This window comes from Apodemus sylvaticus, chromosome 16 (assembly GCF_947179515.1).
Source record: "Apodemus sylvaticus chromosome 16, mApoSyl1.1, whole genome shotgun sequence".
NCBI classification, from domain to species: domain Eukaryota; kingdom Metazoa; phylum Chordata; class Mammalia; order Rodentia; family Muridae; genus Apodemus; species Apodemus sylvaticus.
In genome coordinates, this window is record NC_067487.1 from 64,420,210 (window position 1) to 64,442,193 (window position 21,984).

General features: G+C 39.4%; 1 protein-coding gene across 1 annotated transcript in view; it reads right to left on the reverse strand.

The window, feature by feature from the left end:
• Nucleotides 1–3,237, reverse strand: part of Ankrd31 (ankyrin repeat domain 31) — a 183,395-nt gene extending 180,158 nt beyond the window's left edge. Inside the window, exon 1 of the mRNA XM_052159647.1 lies at nucleotides 3,134–3,237. Within this exon, the coding sequence (XP_052015607.1) occupies nucleotides 3,134–3,237 (104 nt within the window). The remainder of the gene's footprint in view (nucleotides 1–3,133) is intronic.
• Nucleotides 3,238–21,984: the final 18,747 nt, after the last annotated feature.

Here is a 21,984-nt window from a genome sequence, read left to right on the forward strand (position 1 = left end):
ATGTCCATCTAGTCATATTCAGTTTTTCAAACATTTTGTCATTATGTTTGATTTAGGGGACAAGGGATAGATAGTAATAGTACTTGATAGTCTTAGAATTGTCTTAGCTATTGCTGTGATAAAATACCATAATCAAATGCAACTTTTGTAAGAAAAGATTTATTTTAGCTTACAGTTTATCATCAAAGGAAGTCATGGCAGGAACTCAAGCAGGGCAGGAACCTCAAGATAGGAACCAAAGCAAAGACCATGGAGGAGAGCCACTTACTGGCTTGCTGTCCATGGCTCAGCCTTTCTTATACTGTCCAGAATTACATGCCCAGGGGTGGTGCTGCCCACAATGGGCTTGACCCTCCTACAGTCTTCTATGGGTACGGGCACATTAATACACACAAGTACATATACAAACATTTGTTTAAGAGATGTCATTTCAAACAGTGAGCACAAAATGCGAGTTTTGAAAATAATCTAGGGGCGAGGAGGAAATACGAAGTACTTTTATCACTGTGATTGAATGAAAGCCTTCTAAATTATGAGACAAACTTCAAAAATTCTTATCAAAATCACAGCTGTACGCTGTGGCTCATGCCTATAATCTCAACACTTGGGACACTAACATAGGAGGAATCGTAAGAATTCAAAGCCAACCTGGGCTATACAGTGAATGACAGGCCAGCCTGGAATTGATCTTAAAACACCAAAATCACACACACACACAAATTCCATGGATGCAGTATTTTAATAATGAAATAATAATGAAATATTAGTAATAATAATGAAATATTAGTAAATAGATTATTATATTAGAATATTATTATTTAGAATATATTTAGAATATTATTATATTTCTAATATTAAAAAATGAAACACTGAAAAGCACTAGCTATTAAAAAGGAAGGGAAATTAACAGACAGAACTAAAAGGAAATTTTTCAGGTTAAGATCTGATTGAAGATTTGAAACAATTTTCATTGGTTATTAAAAGTATAATACATTTTTAACAATTGAGGTTTCAATTTTACATGTATCAAACTTTAGCAAACAAGTCCTACCATCATGTTGAGAAAATCTAATTAAAACATCCTTTCAACATAATGGTCAAAAAAAAAAAAACAGTATTTACCATCATTCTGCCTTTATCAGTAGTAGAACTGTATTGTGGCACAGCTCTTGACCTAAACTGTTATTTTCACACGCTAATTTAATGTGACTATTTAAGTCTATCTCTCTTTTGCTTTGCTTTTTTGCTCCTACCTCTGTTAAGTTATCTTATAACCACATGAATACTGGGCTAGTGTGTCCTTGAAGGACAAAAATCAACCTACTTTTCAGGCTAATTAGGTCCAGGTAGCCATTCATTTTATGTGTTTCTAGCACTAGAGAGGCTAAAACGATAAGACCTTGAACTAAAAGGCAGTCTACAGTAAATAGAAACTCTCTGTTTTTTAAAAGGGTTTATAAGTGTAAATGAATCTAAAGGTATGAAAATTAGAAAAATTAGAAGAGTCTGGTTGCCCAAGAGAAAACAAAACAAAACAAAAAAAACTAAATATTTCAGGGATTTGAAAAACCATATGTCAAGATCTAAAAAGCTCACCAAAAAGGAGGAGGGGGAGAAACAGGTTGGCAAGATGGTTTGGCAATCAATAAAAGCACTAGCTACCATGGTTTGGTAATCAATAAAAGCACCAGCTATCAAGTGTACTTTGCAGAGATTTCTCAAACTCTATCCCATCATCCCAGTCTGTAAGTGATCCTAAACCTAAACTCTTCAAACCTTGCTTTGGAAAAGGTAATCCTTGCCTCACTGGTAACAGTTTTAAGTGGAACCTTGTTATAATCATAGAATCTTAGCCCCTCCCACCTCAACTCCTGAACTACATACAATCTACCATTTTACAGGATCCGGTGACACAAAAGCATATAAAAAAATGTAAAGTCCAAGCAGGCTTTTAATCCGAGCACTCAGGAGGCAGAGGCAGGCAGATCTCTGAATTGGCAGCCAAACTGGTCTGCAGAGTTCCACATCAGCCAGGGCAACAGAGAGAATCCCTGAATCAAAAAAACAAAAAACAAACAAAACAAAACAAAACAAAACAAACAAACAACAACAAAACCACCAGAAGGCAGCACCAGTCTACTACGAGATCTACACAGGATGGACATGGAGTAACAAGTTCAACCGGTTCCCTTTCATCACTCCACATCACCCATTCTGAAAGAGTTAACTGCTTATACATCCTAAAATACATGACTCAGTGATGTACCTCCTCTCCATTCAGTAGAGGACCAGTGATGTTCCTCATGGCTAACTCCTATGCCACCTTCCAGCTTCTACTCAGAAGCAAACTCTTGACAATGACCCATTATTGTGTGAGGTAAGAATTCCTCTGGGTTCCCAAACCACATCCCTGGACTCCACAAAAAAGGCTAAAGTGTTTCTCCAGGCCTAGTTTTCAGAAAAGCAGTGACCTCATTATTTCAACTTTTTAAAAGATCCCTGTGTCTAACACTGAGAATACATCCGAAAAAGGCTCTGATAAGCTGAAATACCTTTTCTCTTTAAAAATATTTATTATTTTTATGTGCATTGGTGGTTTGCCTTAATGTGTGTCTGTGTGACAGGGTCAGTTCCCCTGGAACAGGAGTTACAGAGAGTGGCGAGCTGCCATGTGGGTGCTGGGACTCGGTCCTCTGGAAAACAGTGCTCTTAACCATTGAGCCATCTCTCCAGCCTCATTCTTTCTTGTAACACTTTTCCAGTTTGATACAAACCTGTTTCACCAATATAGTTCTTAAAAGAAATCCTGTGAACCACCTCCTAGATCAAAGCTTAAGTTTGGGTAAAGTGGTCCTTGTTCATAGCCAAAGTACTTAGACCGAGTAGGAGACATACGGGGGAGAGGGGGGCTTAAGATGCCAGAAAACGACCACCGCCATCATATTGTTTGTAACTGGGCTTGGGGGCCTGACAGAGGATGCTATTTGCAAATACTTAGCAAAGCTGTCCTCGAAAGCTCTCTCACCCACAAGCCCGGTCCTGCTGGTGGCCATTTCCACTCCAAAACCTAGACAGAAAGCCTAGACCGACAGTGATACCAAGCATTCAGAGCTCAAGCCCTAATGGCGGTCACCTTCTCCAGGGAAACGCCTCATCTTCCGGTTCGTCCTCTGTCACCGAGCCCTCAATCACTGTTTCATCACTGTCACCCTCTGAAGCCTGGGCACCTTCCTCCATCTTGGGCCGCTCTCAAGGATTATCACTCTCTTCCTGTTGTTCCCTCTTATCGACAACTGAAAGGAAGCTTCGTTGGAAGGAGAGAACTGAGAATTTAAAATTTTATAACAAAACAAAACTAACAAGAGGGAAGTTTCTCTGTGAGCTGAGGACGCCAAAATCTGCACAAGATGTGCAGCGTGGTCGTCGAAGCGCGGGCTATCCCGCTCTTCGCGCGCGCCACCAGAGCGCAGCCGCGCCACTCACGTCAGTGCTGCGCGCGTGCGCAATCCCAACACCACCACCACCCCTGTCCCTCCCCCCTAAGCCCAGGCCCCGCCCCCGGTACGGGGAGGCCCCGCCCCTGGCCCAGGCCCTGCCCCTAGTTCCTGAGGCTCCTCCCCAGTTCCGCGTCCCCTCCGCCCCACTCACGACTGACCAGGAAGTATAAAGTCCATAAAAGCCACCTTATGAATCTGGTCTGCTCTGAGATTCTGGTCTACGAGGATATGATCGGCCCCCCAAGGCTAATTTGCTATAGTTTGCTAATACTTCTGATTTGATTATCTATACCTTCCTGCATGGCCCAGAGGCCTTGGCTTCTGAACATTCTGAAGCCAGAATGTAATCTTAGACTCAGAGGGTTTTATAGGCCACCAAGTGGCTCCTTTACTTTTTAATCCCTTAGATAATACTTCCCTAAGTGTTCCCCTAAAAGAAATGTTTATCAAAGGTTTTCTGGCTTTCTAATCCAATAGATACACATTTTGTATCATTTTCTCACACGTATTAATTGAAATACTCTGAAATACAGATTATATAGGAAAAGAAGTAGAAATGCTTTTCCCCTTTATCAAATGTTAGGATAGTGGTGGTGCCTAGCAACATTCAAAAATGATTATTTTCTCAGTGAAGATCTAGGATTTTCTTTAAAAAAAAAATTCATTTGATGACTTTTAAAAATGTTGCTCCTCCCCCCCCTCTCTCCCTCCCTCCCAACCTCCCTTCTTCCTTCCAGAGATCAAACTTGGGCTGTCAAGCCTTGCAAGTTTTGCCGCCATGCCCACCCTCTGAAGTGTCTTTTGCAAAGGACCTCAAAGTGTTGTATGGCTCTAGAGAGTAAACCTTGGGGCCTGCTCGACTCTAGACAAGTGTCACCACGCAGCCCTCTCTCCAGCATCCTTTTGACTTTTTAAGTCAAGGTGTCACAGAGTTCCCTAGGCTGGACTCTCATGTACATTGTAGCCCAGGCTGGCCTTAAATTTCTCAGTCTTCTGTGTAGTTGGAATTAAGAGCCTGTACTCTCAGGCCGAGCTTTATTTGAAGGTTTTAAATTCAAACTACAGTTATACAGTGCATGAAGACAATTCAGCCAATAAAGCCAAATAAATAACTGCCTGGTCTGAAGTCTTAGTCTGTGTGAGCACAGTCCGTGATGTCAGCACAGCCGCACAAGTGTTCAAGAGACACATCCCAGAGCGTGTCCACATGCCACATGAGGGCTTAAAGACTCCGGACAAGACAGGGTTTCTTTCTTTCCCCCGAATTTGTGTGTGTGTGTGTGTGTGTGTGTGTGTGTACACGTGCACACGCGAGGCTTGTCAAGGGAGTGGGTGGAACTAGGGTTTTCTGATGCCCTTTTCATACCTCATAGTGGCTTTGTCATTCCTACCTTTTGCCTTTGCTACCAGATCGTATTTAAGTCACTGCTGCACTGCTGATGGAAATCCCCAGGCTGGTGTTTGTCTTCTATGTTTACAGAACATTCTTCATAAGAACTAAAAGCAAACAGAATAATAAATATGCAAAGATCTTCTTAATCCAGTATCCTCGATTTTAAAAAATGACGTGTAAATTCCTAACTAGTCTGCTCATCAACACTCACCCCTCAGCTCCACGTTCCCAGCTGGACAGGAGAGTATGCATGCCCAACGATTGCCAGGTACTCTAGGCGCTCTAAAGTACAACTGAACTTCCACTGTCAGCGGCATTTGTTGCAAGCACTTAATAACTTAAGAGAAAAGTTGGGTGTCTGAACTAAAGTTAGCATTCAGTTTCAATACTTTCTCCTGCAGTAGAAAGGTGACAGCTTTAGGTCTTGTCCTTTTTGTTTTTCTAATGAGAATTAGCAATATTTAAAACACAATGAAGAGGTGGCAGAGACAAACCTCTAGGTCGCCAGTAATACTGTAAAGAAAAATAATAATTTTAAAAATAAAGTTCAGGGTTTCAGTTGCAAGACAAGAAAGAATGAACAGGGCATCAGTCTAAGAGCCTCTACAGTTTTGCAGTTCAAACTGCTTCAGGGAGAGTGAGCCAAGTCCTCCTGGGAAACCCAAGCATTTCAGGGCTGATGGAGCCAGACACTCAAATAGCATCTGGGACGAAATGGAACTCAGCTTGCTTTTAAATTAGTTTAGATTAAAAATTTTCAACTCTATTGAAATGCATCACATATGTAAAATCTGGGATTCACAATAATTGACTGCTCTTGGAAATTGCTGGGTACTGTTTATTATAAAATTAATAAAGAGAGAAATAAAGCATTTATTCTGAATAAATAAATAAATAAAAAAAATAGAATATCCTTTCCTAGCCTCCATTTTTTGATAACCACAGTTGATGAAAAGACAGTATTCTTTTTTTTTTTTATAGAAATGTGTGTGTGTGTGTGTGTGTGTGTGTGTGTGTGTGTGTGTTTGGGAAAAAAGGGTCTTATTACGAAAAAGAAATAAATCTGATGGTTCATTTTCAAAGGTGTCTCGAACCAGTGTATGTCCAGCTACGAATGAACAGAAAACACTAGGCTCTTGTAAATGTTTGTTAGTCTAGCTATGGTGGGTGGCAGCTTGCCTGAATTCCCAATGTTCAGGAGGCACAGATAAAGAATTCCACCTAACCAGCTGAATCAGTTAGCTCCAGGTTAAGTGAGAGACCTGGCCTCAGAAAATAAAGTGGAGAGAGATTGAGAAGGGAGGGGTACCAGACATCAAATTCTGGCTTCACATGAACACACACACACACACACAAACATATGTGTACGTGAGTATCACATACATGTAGAAAGAAAAAGAAAAAAAGAAAAAGAAAACCAAACACTACCACTAAAATAAATAGAATGGCGTTTTTAAATGCTGAAATTTAAAAAGTAATAGAAAAGGCCATAACAGACTGTCAGAGAATTGGAGAATAAAATATCACATTCTGATGAAGCTAATAGACATTTTTCTCAACTAATTTGAAAAGTTTGAAAAATTCTTCTTGCTGATCTATCCAAGCAAGCAACAGTCATTGACAGTCCTCAAAGCTGAGAATTTTGTATTTCTGTCTCTTCTCGTCTCTTTTCTTTCCACAGCGATTTTCCCCACTTTATAGGAGGAACTGACAAAACCACATGCATTGTTTTTTTTTAAGACACTAATGTAACTCAGGAAGGAAATACTTATTAAAATAGCGAACAGGGTATTTGTCAACTGACTTATTTAATCTATTTGCTTGGGTGGAAAGAAAGACAACCAACTGTGTACAGATGATAACATGATAACATTGGGTTTAAAGCAGTTTGTTTTCATATATGCATGGGAAATTTGTGTGTGTGTGTATGTATGTGTGTGTATGTATGTGTGTGTGTATGTGTGTATATGTGTGTATGTGTGTATGTGTGTATGTGTGTGTGTGTATGTGTGTGTATGTGTGTATGTGTGTGTATGTGTGTATATGTGTGTGTATGTGTGTGTATGTGTGTGTATGTGTGTATGTGTGTGTATATGTGTGTATGTGTGTGTATGTGTGTGTATGTGTGTGTATGTGTATGTGTGTATGTGTATGTGTGTGTGTATGTGTGTGTATGTGTGTGTATGTGTGTGTGTATGTGTGTGTGTATGTGTGTGTATATGTGTGTATGTGTGTGTGTGTGTATGTGTGTGTGTATGTGTGTGTATGTGTGTGTGTATGTGTGTATGTGTGTGTGTGTGTATGTGTGTGTGTATGTGTGTGTGTATGTGTGTGTATGTGTGTGTGTATGTGTGTATGTGTGTGTGTGTATGTGTGTGTGTGTCTACATGTGAATAACAGCAGTGTCTACCAAGCGGTCTTCCATGTGCTCACACCCTGCTCTCAGGAATTTGTTCTTATTCTGCCATCACAGTTAGTAACTTTAATTTTAAAAAGCTAGAGACATTCTTAAGGCCCATCAAGAGAGGGTTACTCAAGACAATAGCCTGCTGACATTGGAGCAGGCGAGCCGCAGCTCTACCCGTGAACATACAGTTGCGCTGCTTTGTTTACAGGTGAAGACCGTCGAAAGCTCTGGGGCTTTATGTAAAGAGGCTCACGTGAACTCTCCTGGGAAGGATGGCCACGTTGGATTAACAAACACAAGTGTTGGCTTATGGATTACAGAACACATCCATGGCTTGATGTGTGGGTTGTTTAGAAGGATTAAGCAAATAATAGGGTATAATAAGACCCTCCACATATAACATTCTACATCCAACCCTGCTGTTGCAGAAAAGCATGATCTTTTCCATTTTAGAATAATTTACATATAAACTAATACACAAACCATAAGTGCTCGGCTCAAGGAGTGTTTCAGTCATTATATATTTCTATATGTATTTCTTGATATAATACATAGAAACCCATGGGAATTTTAAGTGAAAAAAGTATACAATTATTATTTTTAGCCATAAAAATTAGACTTGGTCAAGTATGGTGGAACACATCTGAAAGTCCAGCACTCAAAAGTAAAGGCAAGGTGGGGCGGTGTACTGGTTAAAAGCACTTACAGCTCTCCCTGAGGACCTAAGTCCAGTTCCCAGCATCCACAGCAGACAGCTTGAAACCATGTGTAATTCTACATCCATGGGTATCAGATGTGTATGGCTTCCTTGGGCACCTGCACTCACAAGCACATCAACACATGCATACACATATGCCATGGACCACCCCAGTCAGGTATGGGGGTCCCTGGGATGAGGGTCCTCGAAGGCTAGGAGGGTAAGGATTCAGCAGTGACAAACAGAAACAAACACAAAGGCAGTTTAAATCTGAGTGTATTTTGCAGCTCTCAAACTGTTTTTTATACATTAAAAACAAATATTAAGCCATACAAATATATAAATATGCAAGAAACAGGAAATGTTTTTCATCTATTTATTGAAATATGCTGTCTAAATACCTGATATTGAATGAGCCAAGCAAGTTAACAAAAACACGTGCAAATCATTGAACTCAAATGAGCAAATTGCTGTGGTTTGTGGATTATCACAGATCTAACATAATTTAAAAACACAATTATTTCTGAATAATTTATTAGGGGAATATCAAAATGCCTAAGTATATTATGCAGATGAATCAGTCTTACCTGTAACACCTCATTGCTATTACTTTATTGCATTTTTAGAAAAAATATTATGTTTTGGTGCATACACAAGGTAAATAAAATATTGCTCACTATAATTAAAACATTTGGACATTTTTAATCAGATATAAAACGTTAAGGATCTCTTTCCCTTCAAGGATACTGCATATACAGATAAGACAGAAAATTTTGAGCAGGGAAATAAGGTCATGGGGAAAAATACTTCCAATAAGAGAAAGGTACCAGTAAAATAAGCTCAAAGAAGACAGTGTAAAAAGAAACAAGCTCAGATACAAGCTACCTGAACTGTTCTGTAATATCATTCACAGCAATCTGCTCTCCAGCTAAGATGGATGACTGGGTGCCTATGCAGCAAAATCAAAGGAGAAGCCTGTGCTGTATTATCTAACAAACTATCCCGTGAACCCTCATAGTGTCTTCATAGAGCAATGTGCAGAATACATGAATTAGTTAGCTTTTACAAATACAGATCTATTAAATATGCTCGTTTTAAACTAGGAACAAAAAGCAGAAAGACAGAAATAAGAATCCCAAGGATATCACAAGGATATCCTTTAAATCACAAGGATAGTCTTTCCATTTGAATACCTAGAAGAATGGAGGTAAGATTTACCAGATACCAAAGCTACAACAGTACATTTATTCTTAGAAGTAAATATCTCTGATGAGTGATTCTCATTGCCAGGAATTTGTATCGACTGTTAGGCTGTATAAAATTGGTCATTTGACTAGTTCTTTGATTGATTTGATATTATTCAAAGATGTGGAGTGTTTATGTGAAAAGTCCTATGTAAATAGGACTTTTAAATAGGAGTGAATCCTATGTAAATTGTGTAGTATGTAAATTATGAACTTTCAAACCTATAACCAGCATTCCAAAATATTTATTTGTAAGGTTTCAAATAAGGATTTTATAGAATTTTCCGGTATCTACAGCATTAAATTAATTTCCTAATTGTGGTGCTAGAATACCACTTTTCCCTCTTCACAGACAGATTGACCTGTTTCTTAGACATCAGACATGTTTTCCTCCCTTTATTTCCTGTTTATGGGAGTCGTTAATCTTTGTGATTTTTCTTTTCACTTGTGAATGCAGTATTTATATCTAGTAGTTAATGGACATTATTTATCAGATAAGTACATTGTATATATATCTTTTCTGATTAGCTAGTTTTTCTGACCTTTTTTAGCATCTTATTTTATAAAGAGAATTTTTTTATGTAAACTTGTAAGATATCTCTGTTATAATTTTTACCTGCAAGAATTTTTGGAAAAAAAACAAATAAAATATGTGTTGTGTTTGAAAAAAAACAAATATTACAACTCTTAGAAGATGTATTCGTGAATACCATCATTATCATTTGGCACAGTAAAGCACAAAACTCTTCCCAGTATCACAAATCTGAAAAGATGCATTCAGTGAATCACAAACAGAACAGGTAACATCATTATTAATAGAATCATCCAAGTGTAACAACTCTGAAAAGATGTACTCAGTAGAGCAGTTGTCCAAGGCTAGTGCATATTTCCAAGAACAGGTTAATAAATCTTTATGGTCAATTATTGTTCAACATCTAATGCCTGATTTTTTTTATAAATCTTCAACACATAAATTTAAACTATTTTAACTGTTTTTATTTGAGGCTTTCTTTACCATATACCAAAGCTACCTCCTATGACACATGTGTAGCCATATGAAATCTTATTGTTGGGAAGGTTTTTAATCTATCATAGTATTATTATATAATTTTGTAAATGATTTACAAAGTAAAACATTTTTTCCCTGTGATAAGGTCATGTTAGTGACCCCCATCTCAAGGGATGGTTTTGTACCCATTATTCTCGCTTAAGATCTTGGCCTAGGTACCAGGAACATGTCATAAATAATTAAACGAATAAAAAGAAAACAAAACAGATACATTTCCATGAGAACTACAGCTCAATATGTTGTTCTGGGCAAGAGTTCCATAACCAATTCCAGGAGGCCTCCTTCTGTTCAAGTTTCCACCTCAGTCTATGGAACTTGTAACACAGATTCTACTGGGGTTGGTGTGGCACACACATAGTTAAATAATAATAATAATAATAATAATAATAAATTGTTTTTTAAAAGGTGGACAAAGGTAGATTAGAAATTCAAGGCTACTTTCCTGGCTACATAGAAAATTTTCAACGTGCCTACAACACATGAGACCCTGCCTAAATAAAGGAGAAGGAAGAAGAAAAGTAAAATTAATAAAAACACATAATATATAATAAAACCCCCAGACTGTAATGGCTTCTGGACCAAAGAGATTGTCAAATGAGCAACTTTCTTTGTGTATAACTAAAACAACCATGTAAATCTATTTAAATTAATATAATTGTGCATCTACTGATAAAGGAAAGGAAACAAAACCGAAAGAGCTTAATGATAGTTTTGATGCCCGGCAACGCAATGCACTGACTTGTTTTAATAGTACAGTCATGTGTCACCCAAGGACAGACAGTACTGAGAAATGTTCTGCTAGAGTTTCATCACTTTGCAAACATCATAGAATGTCCTTGCACAATCTGAAAGGACACAGGTCAGTCCCCGCACATTGGCTCTTGCTGCAATGAAGACTCAGCAACCAGCAGATGTATGTGCTGTCCAGCCGCCGGAGAGGTTGCCCACAACTCTTGGTACTCCTTTGCATGAAGGTGCCTGGGGTTCTGTCTTCATCAGATAATGGCATTGTCTCTGTGTCTTTTCTAAGAGAACCAAATATATCATATTAGAGCCCATGCTACCTCCTTTAGGCCTCCTTATAACTACAACAATCTGTTTCCCAAAGAGATTCCATCTGAAGTTCCAGGAAGCGCGCTAACCAAGCTGGTAGATTGCTCCTTGTGTTTAACATGGGAGTGCTTAAGCCAAAGTCATAAAAATGTTATTTTCTCAATCCCAGCACTCAGGAGGCCGAGGCTGGCAGATCTCTGTGAGACTGAGAATAGCCTGGTCTACAAAGTGAAGCACTTCCCCCCCCCCCAAAAAAAATGTACAGTGGGCTGGAAAGTTGGCTCAGTGGTTAAGAGTGCTGACTGCTCTTCCAGAGGTCCTGAGTTCAATTCCCAGCAACCAAATGGTGGCTCTCAAGCATCTGTAATGGGATCTGATGCCTTATTCTGGTGTGTCTGAAGACAGCTACAGTGTACTTACATACATAAAATAAATAAATCTTTTTAAAAAATATACAGTAACATATACTATCCTAGACATTCACGGTCACTCACCTATCATCCGCTGACTTAAGCAGGGCAACTTGTAGGCTTGGAGAACCCTTCTATGTGAGTGAACCACACAGACATGTCATTTTGTGCCTTTATACTTTGTATTTTTATTGCACTTTTCTATGTTTTGAAACACAAATACATTGCTTAAAGTAGTCAATATGATCGCATACTATACAGGTTTGAGGTCTTGACATATACTATGGCATAAACATCTAGGTTTTAGTATAGACACTATAATATTTGTACAAGGATGAAATAACCTGCAGGTGCTTTTCTTAGACTGTATCTCCATCATTAAGTGATACATAGAGTGCCCATTGTGGTATAGGTACTGAAAGTCATAAGGCCAAAACTGGTTCTCAGTGCTCCTAGAAAAGAGTCATATAATATGAAGGTTTCTTTTTAATGGAAGGTCAAAGATGAGACCTAGTTAATCAGCTACAGGTAGTTACATGAGTTAAGATCAAGCAAGTCAATCAATATTGGCAGACCTTGGCTGGGACAGATAAAACACAAGCCATGCAATTATGATGACTACAAACCCAACTAACGTGATGGTCCGATTTGTCATCCTTCCCATTAACATTAGATTCACCTGCAGGTTTTCTTTTTGCCTGGACTGTTTCAGCCTTCTACCTTGGATGCAGTCCCTCTAAAGTAATGCCAGTATTATTGAATGGTAGGATACCTCATTTTCCTCTCAGAGAATTGAGATGTCTTATTTCTAGGTTCTCTTCGCTCTTATAACTAAATGCAGACTCTGACCAGTAGTGGTAAGTGGGAAGGACAGAGAAAAGCAGGAGAGGGCACACTGTGGTGCCAGTTTCTGAGAACAACTGTTAGATTTAAAAGGCATTTCAACAATAAATGTAACAACATAAAGTCAGTTATACATATATCCCTTAAAGTATATAAGCTTATAATTAAGTAGATCATATTAAAGAGAATTGCAATGTGTACAAAACAATGCATTAATTTTTTAGTTCTTTTGACACATTTTACTTTATAGTAGAAATAAGAGGGCATAATGTATAAAATACATCTGCTATATAAATCATATATAATGTATGACAGAATCATCCAATGCTGCAAATCCTAGATTTCCCCTCACAAAGACTCTGTGCTTGGCCAAATTTCTGTCAGGCTTCTCAACCCTAGGCTCTAGAGCACAATCCTTTGTAGCTTTTGCTGCTGATAAATCAGCATAGCAAAAAGTCTCCAGGCCTATGTACCTGACCACTCTCACCACCGTATCTTGCTCCTCTTCCTCCACTGCCCCATAGACATGTCCTATCACACTGGCCCATGTATTCAGAAATAATCCTATTGGGCCTATTGCATCATCATATTAACTCCTATTATTTAAAATGGCTCCTGCTATTTTATTTTACAAAGGGTTTTAATTGGTTATTTTATTTATTTACATTTCAAGTGTGATCCCCCTTATGGATTTCCCTTCTACAAACCCTCTATCCCATCTCCTCTCCCCCTGCTTCTATGAGGAAGCTCTCTCACCCACCCACCCACTCCCACCTCACTGCCCTAGATTCCCCTACACTAAGGCATCGAGACTCCACAGGACCAAGGGTCTCTCCTCCCACTGATGCCAGATGAGGCAGTCCTCTGCTACATATGCAGCTGCTCCTGCCATTTTAGCTCTTTTTGTTGTTGTTGTTGTTTGTTTTTTTGAGACGGGATTTCTCTGTGTAGCCCTGGCTAACCTGTAGCTCACTCTGTAGACCAGACTGGCCTCGAACTCAGAAATCCACCTGCCTTTGCCTCCCAAGTGCTGGGATTATAGGTGTGAACCACCACACCCGGCTATCATTTTAGCTCTTAATAATGTTCCGTTCACTGACTCCCTACACTTGACTATCAAGTCCCACTGTCCATGCTAAATGCATACCTAAACTCAACTTCTGTTCTCCACTATCAGAACCTGTACAAAGACTCTGGTGCCTATGGGAGGGAGGGGGGGAGTCTTCCTTGCACAATATCATAACAAGTGTGATTAATGATTTTTTTTTAACACAGTTCACCTCTACCTGGAGACAACTGGCAATTCAACATTACCAATGAATTTCTGAGTACTTTCATCCTGAAGCACCCCTGGGAGCTGTCATTATCTTCAAGTTGATTCTCTCATAAGTGGTCTTATAGGAATTTTGGAGGCTTGACTGACCACTGGTATCTGACATGTACTTCTGTGGAGTTCATCTGAGAAGATACATCCTATTCAATGGTTCCTTAATCTTTGGACCACAGAATATGGATGGTCTATTTATTTATTTTTCTCTCCTGAGGCCTGCTCACCCTTTGCAGCTTCTAGTCTGGATTTTCCCAGGCTGGCTCCCTTTGGAACATTACCTGTACCTAGTTCATGAGAAACCCTGTTTTACCTGAACAAACTCATAGTGCACACTGATCTATCATCAAAGCCAATCACTTTGCACACATTCATTTTCCCAGTTGTGAACCAGATGTCAGTCTTCCTTGGCCCTAAGTGCAAAGATCACATGGCCAGTCTTCAAGGAGTTGCTCTGAAGTGTTTTCTAGATTTAGTTAGAGGAAAGAAGTGGGTCGCAACCCACCAGCTGCTCTCTCCAAAGAAGGCATCGAATGACAGGTCACCGGCATGCTATTTCTCTGACATTTAACATCCTGGGCGGGATGGTGATGGCTGGCCATATAGTATTAAGTGCCTATGGGACCGCTGATGCACAACTGATTGTATGGGCTATTGTTCTCACCTTATTAAAAACTTTCAGTTTCACATAAGGAGATACTTTTACAAATTCAGGATAAGAAAAGAAGCCTTGAGGCCAACAAGAGAGCTCTGCTCGCTGCTAACACCCACCTGGTGGGAGGAGAGAACCCAGTGCAGCAAGTTGCCCTCTGACCTGCACAAGCATGCACTGGCATATGCAGGGCCCGTCCACTAGTAAGTAAATAAATAAATGAATTTAAACTTTAAGAAAGAAATATTTCTTGAGACGTCAAATTACCACACCAAAAAGATGGAAGTAAAGTAACAAAATTAAGAACTTAGGCCAATCCAAAGACACGGTCTTCTTTTCCAAGTACAAGATACTTAAATCATGTACAATTAGGAAAAGATTAAAATCTAGAATATTGCCAGGCGGTGGTGGCGCACGCCTGTAATCCCAGCACTCTGGGAGGCAGAGGGAGGTGAATTTCTGAGTTCAAGGCCAGCCTGGTCTACAGAGTGAGTTCCAGGACAGCCAGGGCTACACAGAGAAACCCTGTCTCCAAAAACCAAATCCAAAAAACCAAAAAAAAAAATCTGGAATATTAAAAAAATACCTAAATATTAATAACAAATAGATTAGTGATCCAATGTAGAAGTGTTTTCAGAGGCATTTTGAAGATGAAAATACAACTGGAATCTCAGAAAATTCCAAGGCATCTGACACACCTTCTGGCCTTTTCCAAGTGAGATATATATATCATATAAATAAAATGGGTTTTAAATAATATATTGTTTATAGCCCTGCATTTTGATTGATTGATATACATAAAATCAATTATTTTAAAGGTCCAAGGCTGTATAGTAACTTAAAACCATCATAAGATGCAATCCCATTCTTAGCAGATTTGAAAACACATAAAACTTAAGAACAATCAAGCTGTCATGAAGAAGAGAGCAAGAGGAACTGGTGTGTTTCACTAGGAAGAATCTATGTTGATACAAGCATTGTGAGACAAGTTTGGCAGTGGTTCCTAAGTAAGACACACATCCTATATTCCAATAATCCCACTTCTAAAGAATTGCCTACACATCATCACCAGGATACACATAACATTGAGTCCAATTATCTTGCTACAAGGAAATAAGCCTAACTACTCATCAAAAGAACTCATACCATTGAAGTATTTTATGTGTAGTCTGTCTAGTTAACTAAGAGAATGAATGAAGATATCAGCATCCACCAATGAGTCTTAGAAAGTGTCTTACAAAACCTAAAAAATGCAGGGCTATAAACAATATATTATTTAAAACCCATTTTATTTATTTATGGCAAAGTTCAAAATAAAACAAGTTAAAAAACAAAGTTCATGATAGCAAGTACCTCTCTTGAAGAAGGAAATGAAGAAGCAGTATGGAGAAGACTTCTCAGTGATGCCCATATCTTGAGCTGTGTAGTACATCACAAGGGTTTATTTTGATACTATCTACATAGCTTACATAAAGTGAAGTTATATAGATATAATATATAATTACTGTCCTGTGCTACACATGTTACTTATGTATTATAAAATTATAATACATATTGGTATAGAACATATTAAATACTACTACATATCTCTAAATTGTACATAGTATGCATTATACATACTGATGTATTTTCTATCATACTCTATATAATATGTAGTTTACAATAATATATGTAATATATTATGCTCAGAGCTCCCTAAGTGGTAGTGCTATAGATACTTTCTTCTGTTGTAATTTTCTACATTTTCCTTATTGTCTAAAGGAAGTCTAAAACAATTGGCTCTTGGTATCAAGTTTCCTAGATAAAATGTCACTTACTGATTGCATATAACTATACATATCTTCCTCTATATTTTAACTCAGTACCTGCATATAAGTATATATGTCTTCCTTTTTACTTTAGCTTCTCATATGACATACACATACACATATACATATACATATATATACAACTCTACTCTCATCCCTCCTGGTTCCTTCCCTCCCCTCAAATAATAATGTACCTTCTGATTTCATGGTGTATGTGCTTTGTTCCCTTTCTCCCCATCCTTAGATCTCTTTCCCTCCCCTGAGAGTCCCCCTACTTTTCCATCGTATATAGATACTTATATGCAGATCTAGATTTTGTATATAAGAGAAATCATGCATATTTTTAGTCTTGCTAGTTTCATTTAACATGATAATAATAGATTTCCTCCATTTTCCTGCAAATGACATATTTCTTACTCTTTATAGCCACATAAATGTATTTACACCACATTTTCTCTGTCCAGTCATGTGTCAGTGGGATCTAGTCTGGTTTCACATCTTTGCTTTTGTGAATGATTCATTGAGTGCAATGCTTACTTCCAGTGTAGTTTCTGACAATGTGGGAAAGGTAATCTCTAAAGATTTATCGTTCTTATTTATCTAACAAATAGGTATCAAAATCCTGACATGATCTTTGTCTATGCCAACATCTATAAATATTCAGCCATCTTCAGTATTACTTCCCTGTTGATTTTGTAAGCTGTTTTTTTCCTGTATGTATATATACACTGTAATGTTTGCAATTCTTCTGGAGTACCATTAAATTCTAATCCAATAATTCATCAGTTTTGGATAAAACAAAACAAAATCTCCACAGCCCATTAGCAGCATCTAGTGGTTATTTGGATTTAAGATATTTTTCTGCATAAAGCAACACTTGAATGGCCAGTCTCAATAACCAGGAGAAAGGTCTCCTTAAACCTTCAATCAAAGGACTCCTGGGAATAATTGTACACCCACAGGAATGTGTGTCAGCACCTAGACACTGATGAGTATTTCCTCATACAGGTTGCTATGAATGCACACAGTGTCTGTTACTACATCATCAAAGAACCTTCACCATCAGCCCTGCAGTACCTGCTTCCTAAGACTTTCCCAGTCCCCTTTAGTGCACTAAATCTGCCCTCTCACCATTATTTTTACTACATCTTTTGGTCCTACTGTAGGTGGGTTGCTCCTGATTAGGGAGAGAAAGGACAATCCCAGTTTTTGCTTTAGATAGTTGAAGAACCCTGGTTAAAACCCCATCCCCCCACAGAAGGCAGTGCTCTTCTTTTCTTTTTAAAAAAATTAATTATTTTATTTATTTACATTTCAAATGTTGTCCCCCCCCCAGAGTTCTTCACTACAACTCCCCTTCCCTTCACCTCTAAGAGGGTGCTCCCCCACCCACATATTCACTCCCACCTCACTGGTGCCTCTAGTATCTCCCTTCTCTGGGGCATCATGTCTCCAAAGGAGTAAGCGCTTCCCCTCCCACTGAGGCCAGATAAGGCAGTCCTCTGCTACATATGTAGCAGGGAGTGGGGGGAATGGATCTGCCCATGTATACACTTTGGTTGGTGGCTTGGTCTCTGGGAGCTCCCAAGAGTCCGGTTAGTTGATACTGTTGTTCTTCCTATGGGGTTACAATCCTCTTTTGTTCCTTCAGTCCTCTCCTTAACTCTTCCATAGGGGTCCCCGAGCTCAGTGCAAGGGTTGGCTTTGAGTATCTGCATCTGTATTAGTCAGGTGCTGCCAGAACTTCTCAGAGGACAGCCATGCCAGGTTCCTGACTGCACAACATGGCATCAGCCTTAGGGTTAGGGTTTTGTGCCTGTGCGTGCGATGGATTCCCAAGCTGGAATGATTTCTGGATGGCCTTTCCTTCAATCTCTGCTCCATTTTTTTGTCCCTGCATTTCCTTTAGACAGGAACAATTATAGGTCAAGATTTTTGAGATGGGTAGGTGGCCCCATGCCTCAGGTGGGGGCCATGCCTATCTACTGGAGGTGGTCTCTTCCGGTTCCACCTCCCCACTGTTGGGCATTTCTGCTAAGGTCATCTCCATTGCGTCTGGTAGCCTCTCACATCCCTGGTGTTTGCAACTTTCTAGAAGTTCCCCCTCACCCCACACCCCACACTGTTGCATATTTCTATGCATTCTCCAGGCCCTCTGGGCTTCTCTTGTTTCCCCCCATACCTGATTCTCCCTCCCCCCTTTTTCCCTCCTCCTTCCTCTCTTCCACCCAGGTCCCTCCCTTCCTCTACCTGAGAATTCTCAATTGAGGAATCTCTAATGGCTGAGAAGCATTTAAAGAAATGTTAAGCATCCTTTGTCATCAGGAAAATGCAAATCAAAATGACCCTAAGATTCCACCTTACACCAATCAGAATGGCTAAGATCAAAAACTCAGGTGACAGCAGATGCTGGCAAGGATGTGGAGAAAGAGGAACACTCCTTCATTGCTGATGGGAATGCAAATTGGTGCAACCACTCTGGAAATCAATCTGGAAGTTCCTCAGAAAATTGGAAATAGTTCTACCTGAAGAGCCAGCTATACCACTCCTGGGCATATACCCAGAAGCTGCTTCACCGTGCAATAAGGACACATGCTCCACTATGTTCATAGCAGCCTTATTTGTAAGAGCCAGAAGGTGGAAACAACCCAGATGTCCCTCAACAGAGGAATAGATACAGAGAATGTGGTATATTTTTACAATGGAGAACTACCCCACTGTTGAAAACAAGGACATAGTGAATTTTGCAGGCAAATGGATGGAACTAGAAAAGATCATCCTGAGTGAGGTAACCCATACCCAAAAGAACATATATGATATTAGTCAAAATTTTTTGACCCACAGACTATATGAAGCTTAATAAGAAGAAATGACCAAGTATGGATGCTTCAATCCCACTTATAAGGGAAACAAAATAGTTATAACAAAGCTTTTCCTAAAAGCCAAGAGTCTGTTTCTAAAGGGAACTAGAGTTCTGATCTGCAAGATAAAGGAGAAGGTTCTCTCATCATTATTCCAGAATGAGGAGGGGGTAGCCTGAGACTCAGGCCCTTCAGCCTCTTTCCTTCTTGACTTTCTTAGTGGCTTTCCCCAACTCTTGTGTTCCCGAACCTCTCCATCTGCGCCTAGATATGATTGCTCCTGTTCCTGTGGTCTCCATGGATTGCTCTCTATAATCAGTTATTTATAAAAATGTCTTTACTTGCAGAAAAATCAATAAAGCCTACATTGTAGATACATTTGGGTTCACAACTCTGCAGAGAGTGACGTTCAAGTCCAAGCGGAACCATGACATGGAGATAACTTGGGTATTAGTGATATTTCATATCACTATATTGTTATTACCATGACATGGAGATAACTTGGGTATTAGTGATATTTCATATCACTATATTGTTATTACCATGACATGGAGATAACTTGGGTATTAGTGATATTTCATATCACTATATTGTTATTACCATGACATGGAGATAACTTGGGTATTAGTGATATTTCATATCACTAATGGATTTAGTGTTATTACCATAACATGATGATAACATGGATATTTCATCATCACACACTGTACATGTGAGATTGACAAGCTCGCACATATGGAAGAGACCCAGGCAAAAGAAAGGTAAGATGTGTCATTAATGATCCACTCTGGAAATAATAAATCCAGCCTCACACATGCTAAACTTCTTCTGGGAGATGGCTACTAATTACCACCAAAAGTGGTACCCCATGACTTAGTCACGGCTCTCTAGATACCTGATAATTGTACCACTTAGAGAAATTAAGCTTAAATGCTCAATAGTAGAGACAAACTGTTACCAGCCATAGGGTGGCATCTTTTTGCTCTACTCAGATAGAAATCATAAGTTGACAAGGAGTTTTTCTATGTAGGCGGTCCTGGGCCCTTTAGTACCTGAGGCATAAGGGCTGGTCTTGCAAACCCAGAGGTTTAAAACATCATGTCTGAGATGCATCTAAGAGCTAGAGGCCCATTGCACTGGCCTTTAGAAGTCAGAGTTACAGCTTTAGACACTCAAGTTGGAGGCATATAATGATAAACTATAACCACCAGCGGTTGCAGAAATGTCTGGTTTCTAGCAGCGGTGAATGGAGCCGGCACGTAACACGAGGCAGTGTTTACTGTAGTTCTAGTTCTTGAATAGGTCTCAAATGTTTAGACCTTCTGGTTAGATAGCATTTACACCTTGGGGTGCTGAGGCCCTTTACCTTTGACAGAAGCTATCATTGTGGCATCTGGGGTTAGGATAGAGGCCATTTGATCCTCAACACATGGCAGTTCCCAGGAACTCTTTTAGTGACCAGAGCCTAGAGTGTCTTATCTTCAGCTGTCTGCAGCCTTCTCTGTCTCTGCCAACTGTGCTTCCTGTCCTGGTTGTTCTCTGCAGCTCTTCAGCTGCTTTTTTGCTATGACCACCACCTTCACTGCTGCCAACCCTCCATTGCAGTGTCTACCATGATCTCTTTGTGTCACTAGGTCAGTCCACTTTAGTAACATCTACTAGCGATAAAGATCAAAAGCCAAGAAGAATAGATGATCACTCAAGAGAAGCCTTTTAATGGGCCTAATGTTGAGTCAGGCATGGCGTTACATGCTTTTAATCCAAGCACTGGGGAGACAGAGACAAGAGGACCAGGAGTTCAAAGTCATTCTTGGATATATAATGGAGTCAGAGACTAGCATTGAATAACATCTTGTCTCAACCATATCCCTTCCTACAACCACATAATAATATAATAATGGGCCTAGTATGCAATACCAGGAATGGCAGAGAGAGAGAGAGAGAGAGAGAGAGAGAGAGAGAGAGAGAGAGAGAGAGAGAGAGATCTCCTAGCTAACTGGAAAAGTGAGCTGGAAGGTCTAATTATGCAGCCAGGAGGGGCTGTGGCAATTATGCTGCAGTCATTTGCACAAATAAAAGACTGTGTTTGAACTAATCACAGACATTCTTTTGGGAGTGCTACCCTTCTGACCTGACTGAGACTAGCATTGGCTAATCAGGTTCATTTAGCGTTCCCCAGATCTCGTTCTACTTAGCATACTGCTCCCCAAGGTCATAGGTTATTTATAGTAGTCATGACTAAAGCATGTCTTCACCCTTGCTTGTGATGATAGGTTGTTTCCATAGTGGAGGGACCTGTCAAAAGCAGTTTTATTAATGCACAGAAAGTATTAAAAGAGTTTTTACAACAATGACTTGTTGAAAATTAAGAATTAAGTTCCTAGGGAGTTCCTCTGATCTTTTTGCTTACCTGCCTGTGGACATTCAGGTCTTTATTCTTCTAAGTCTGATGTACCGATTGTGTGTGTGTGTGCCCAAATCACTGGGTATTTTGTTAAAAATGAAAATGACTCAAGCCTCTTCTTAGATCTGTTCAGCCAGCCTCTGGGAAGAGGACAGAGGACTGTATACACATACACACACACACACACACAAACACACACACACACACACATCCCTGCATTTGACCTTTTCAAGGAAAGGATCCTGTGGCAATTACATGCCCTGAGTCTGAAAAAAAAAAAGTGGTTCAAGTGATAGGTTTGGAAATATCAACTAGATTT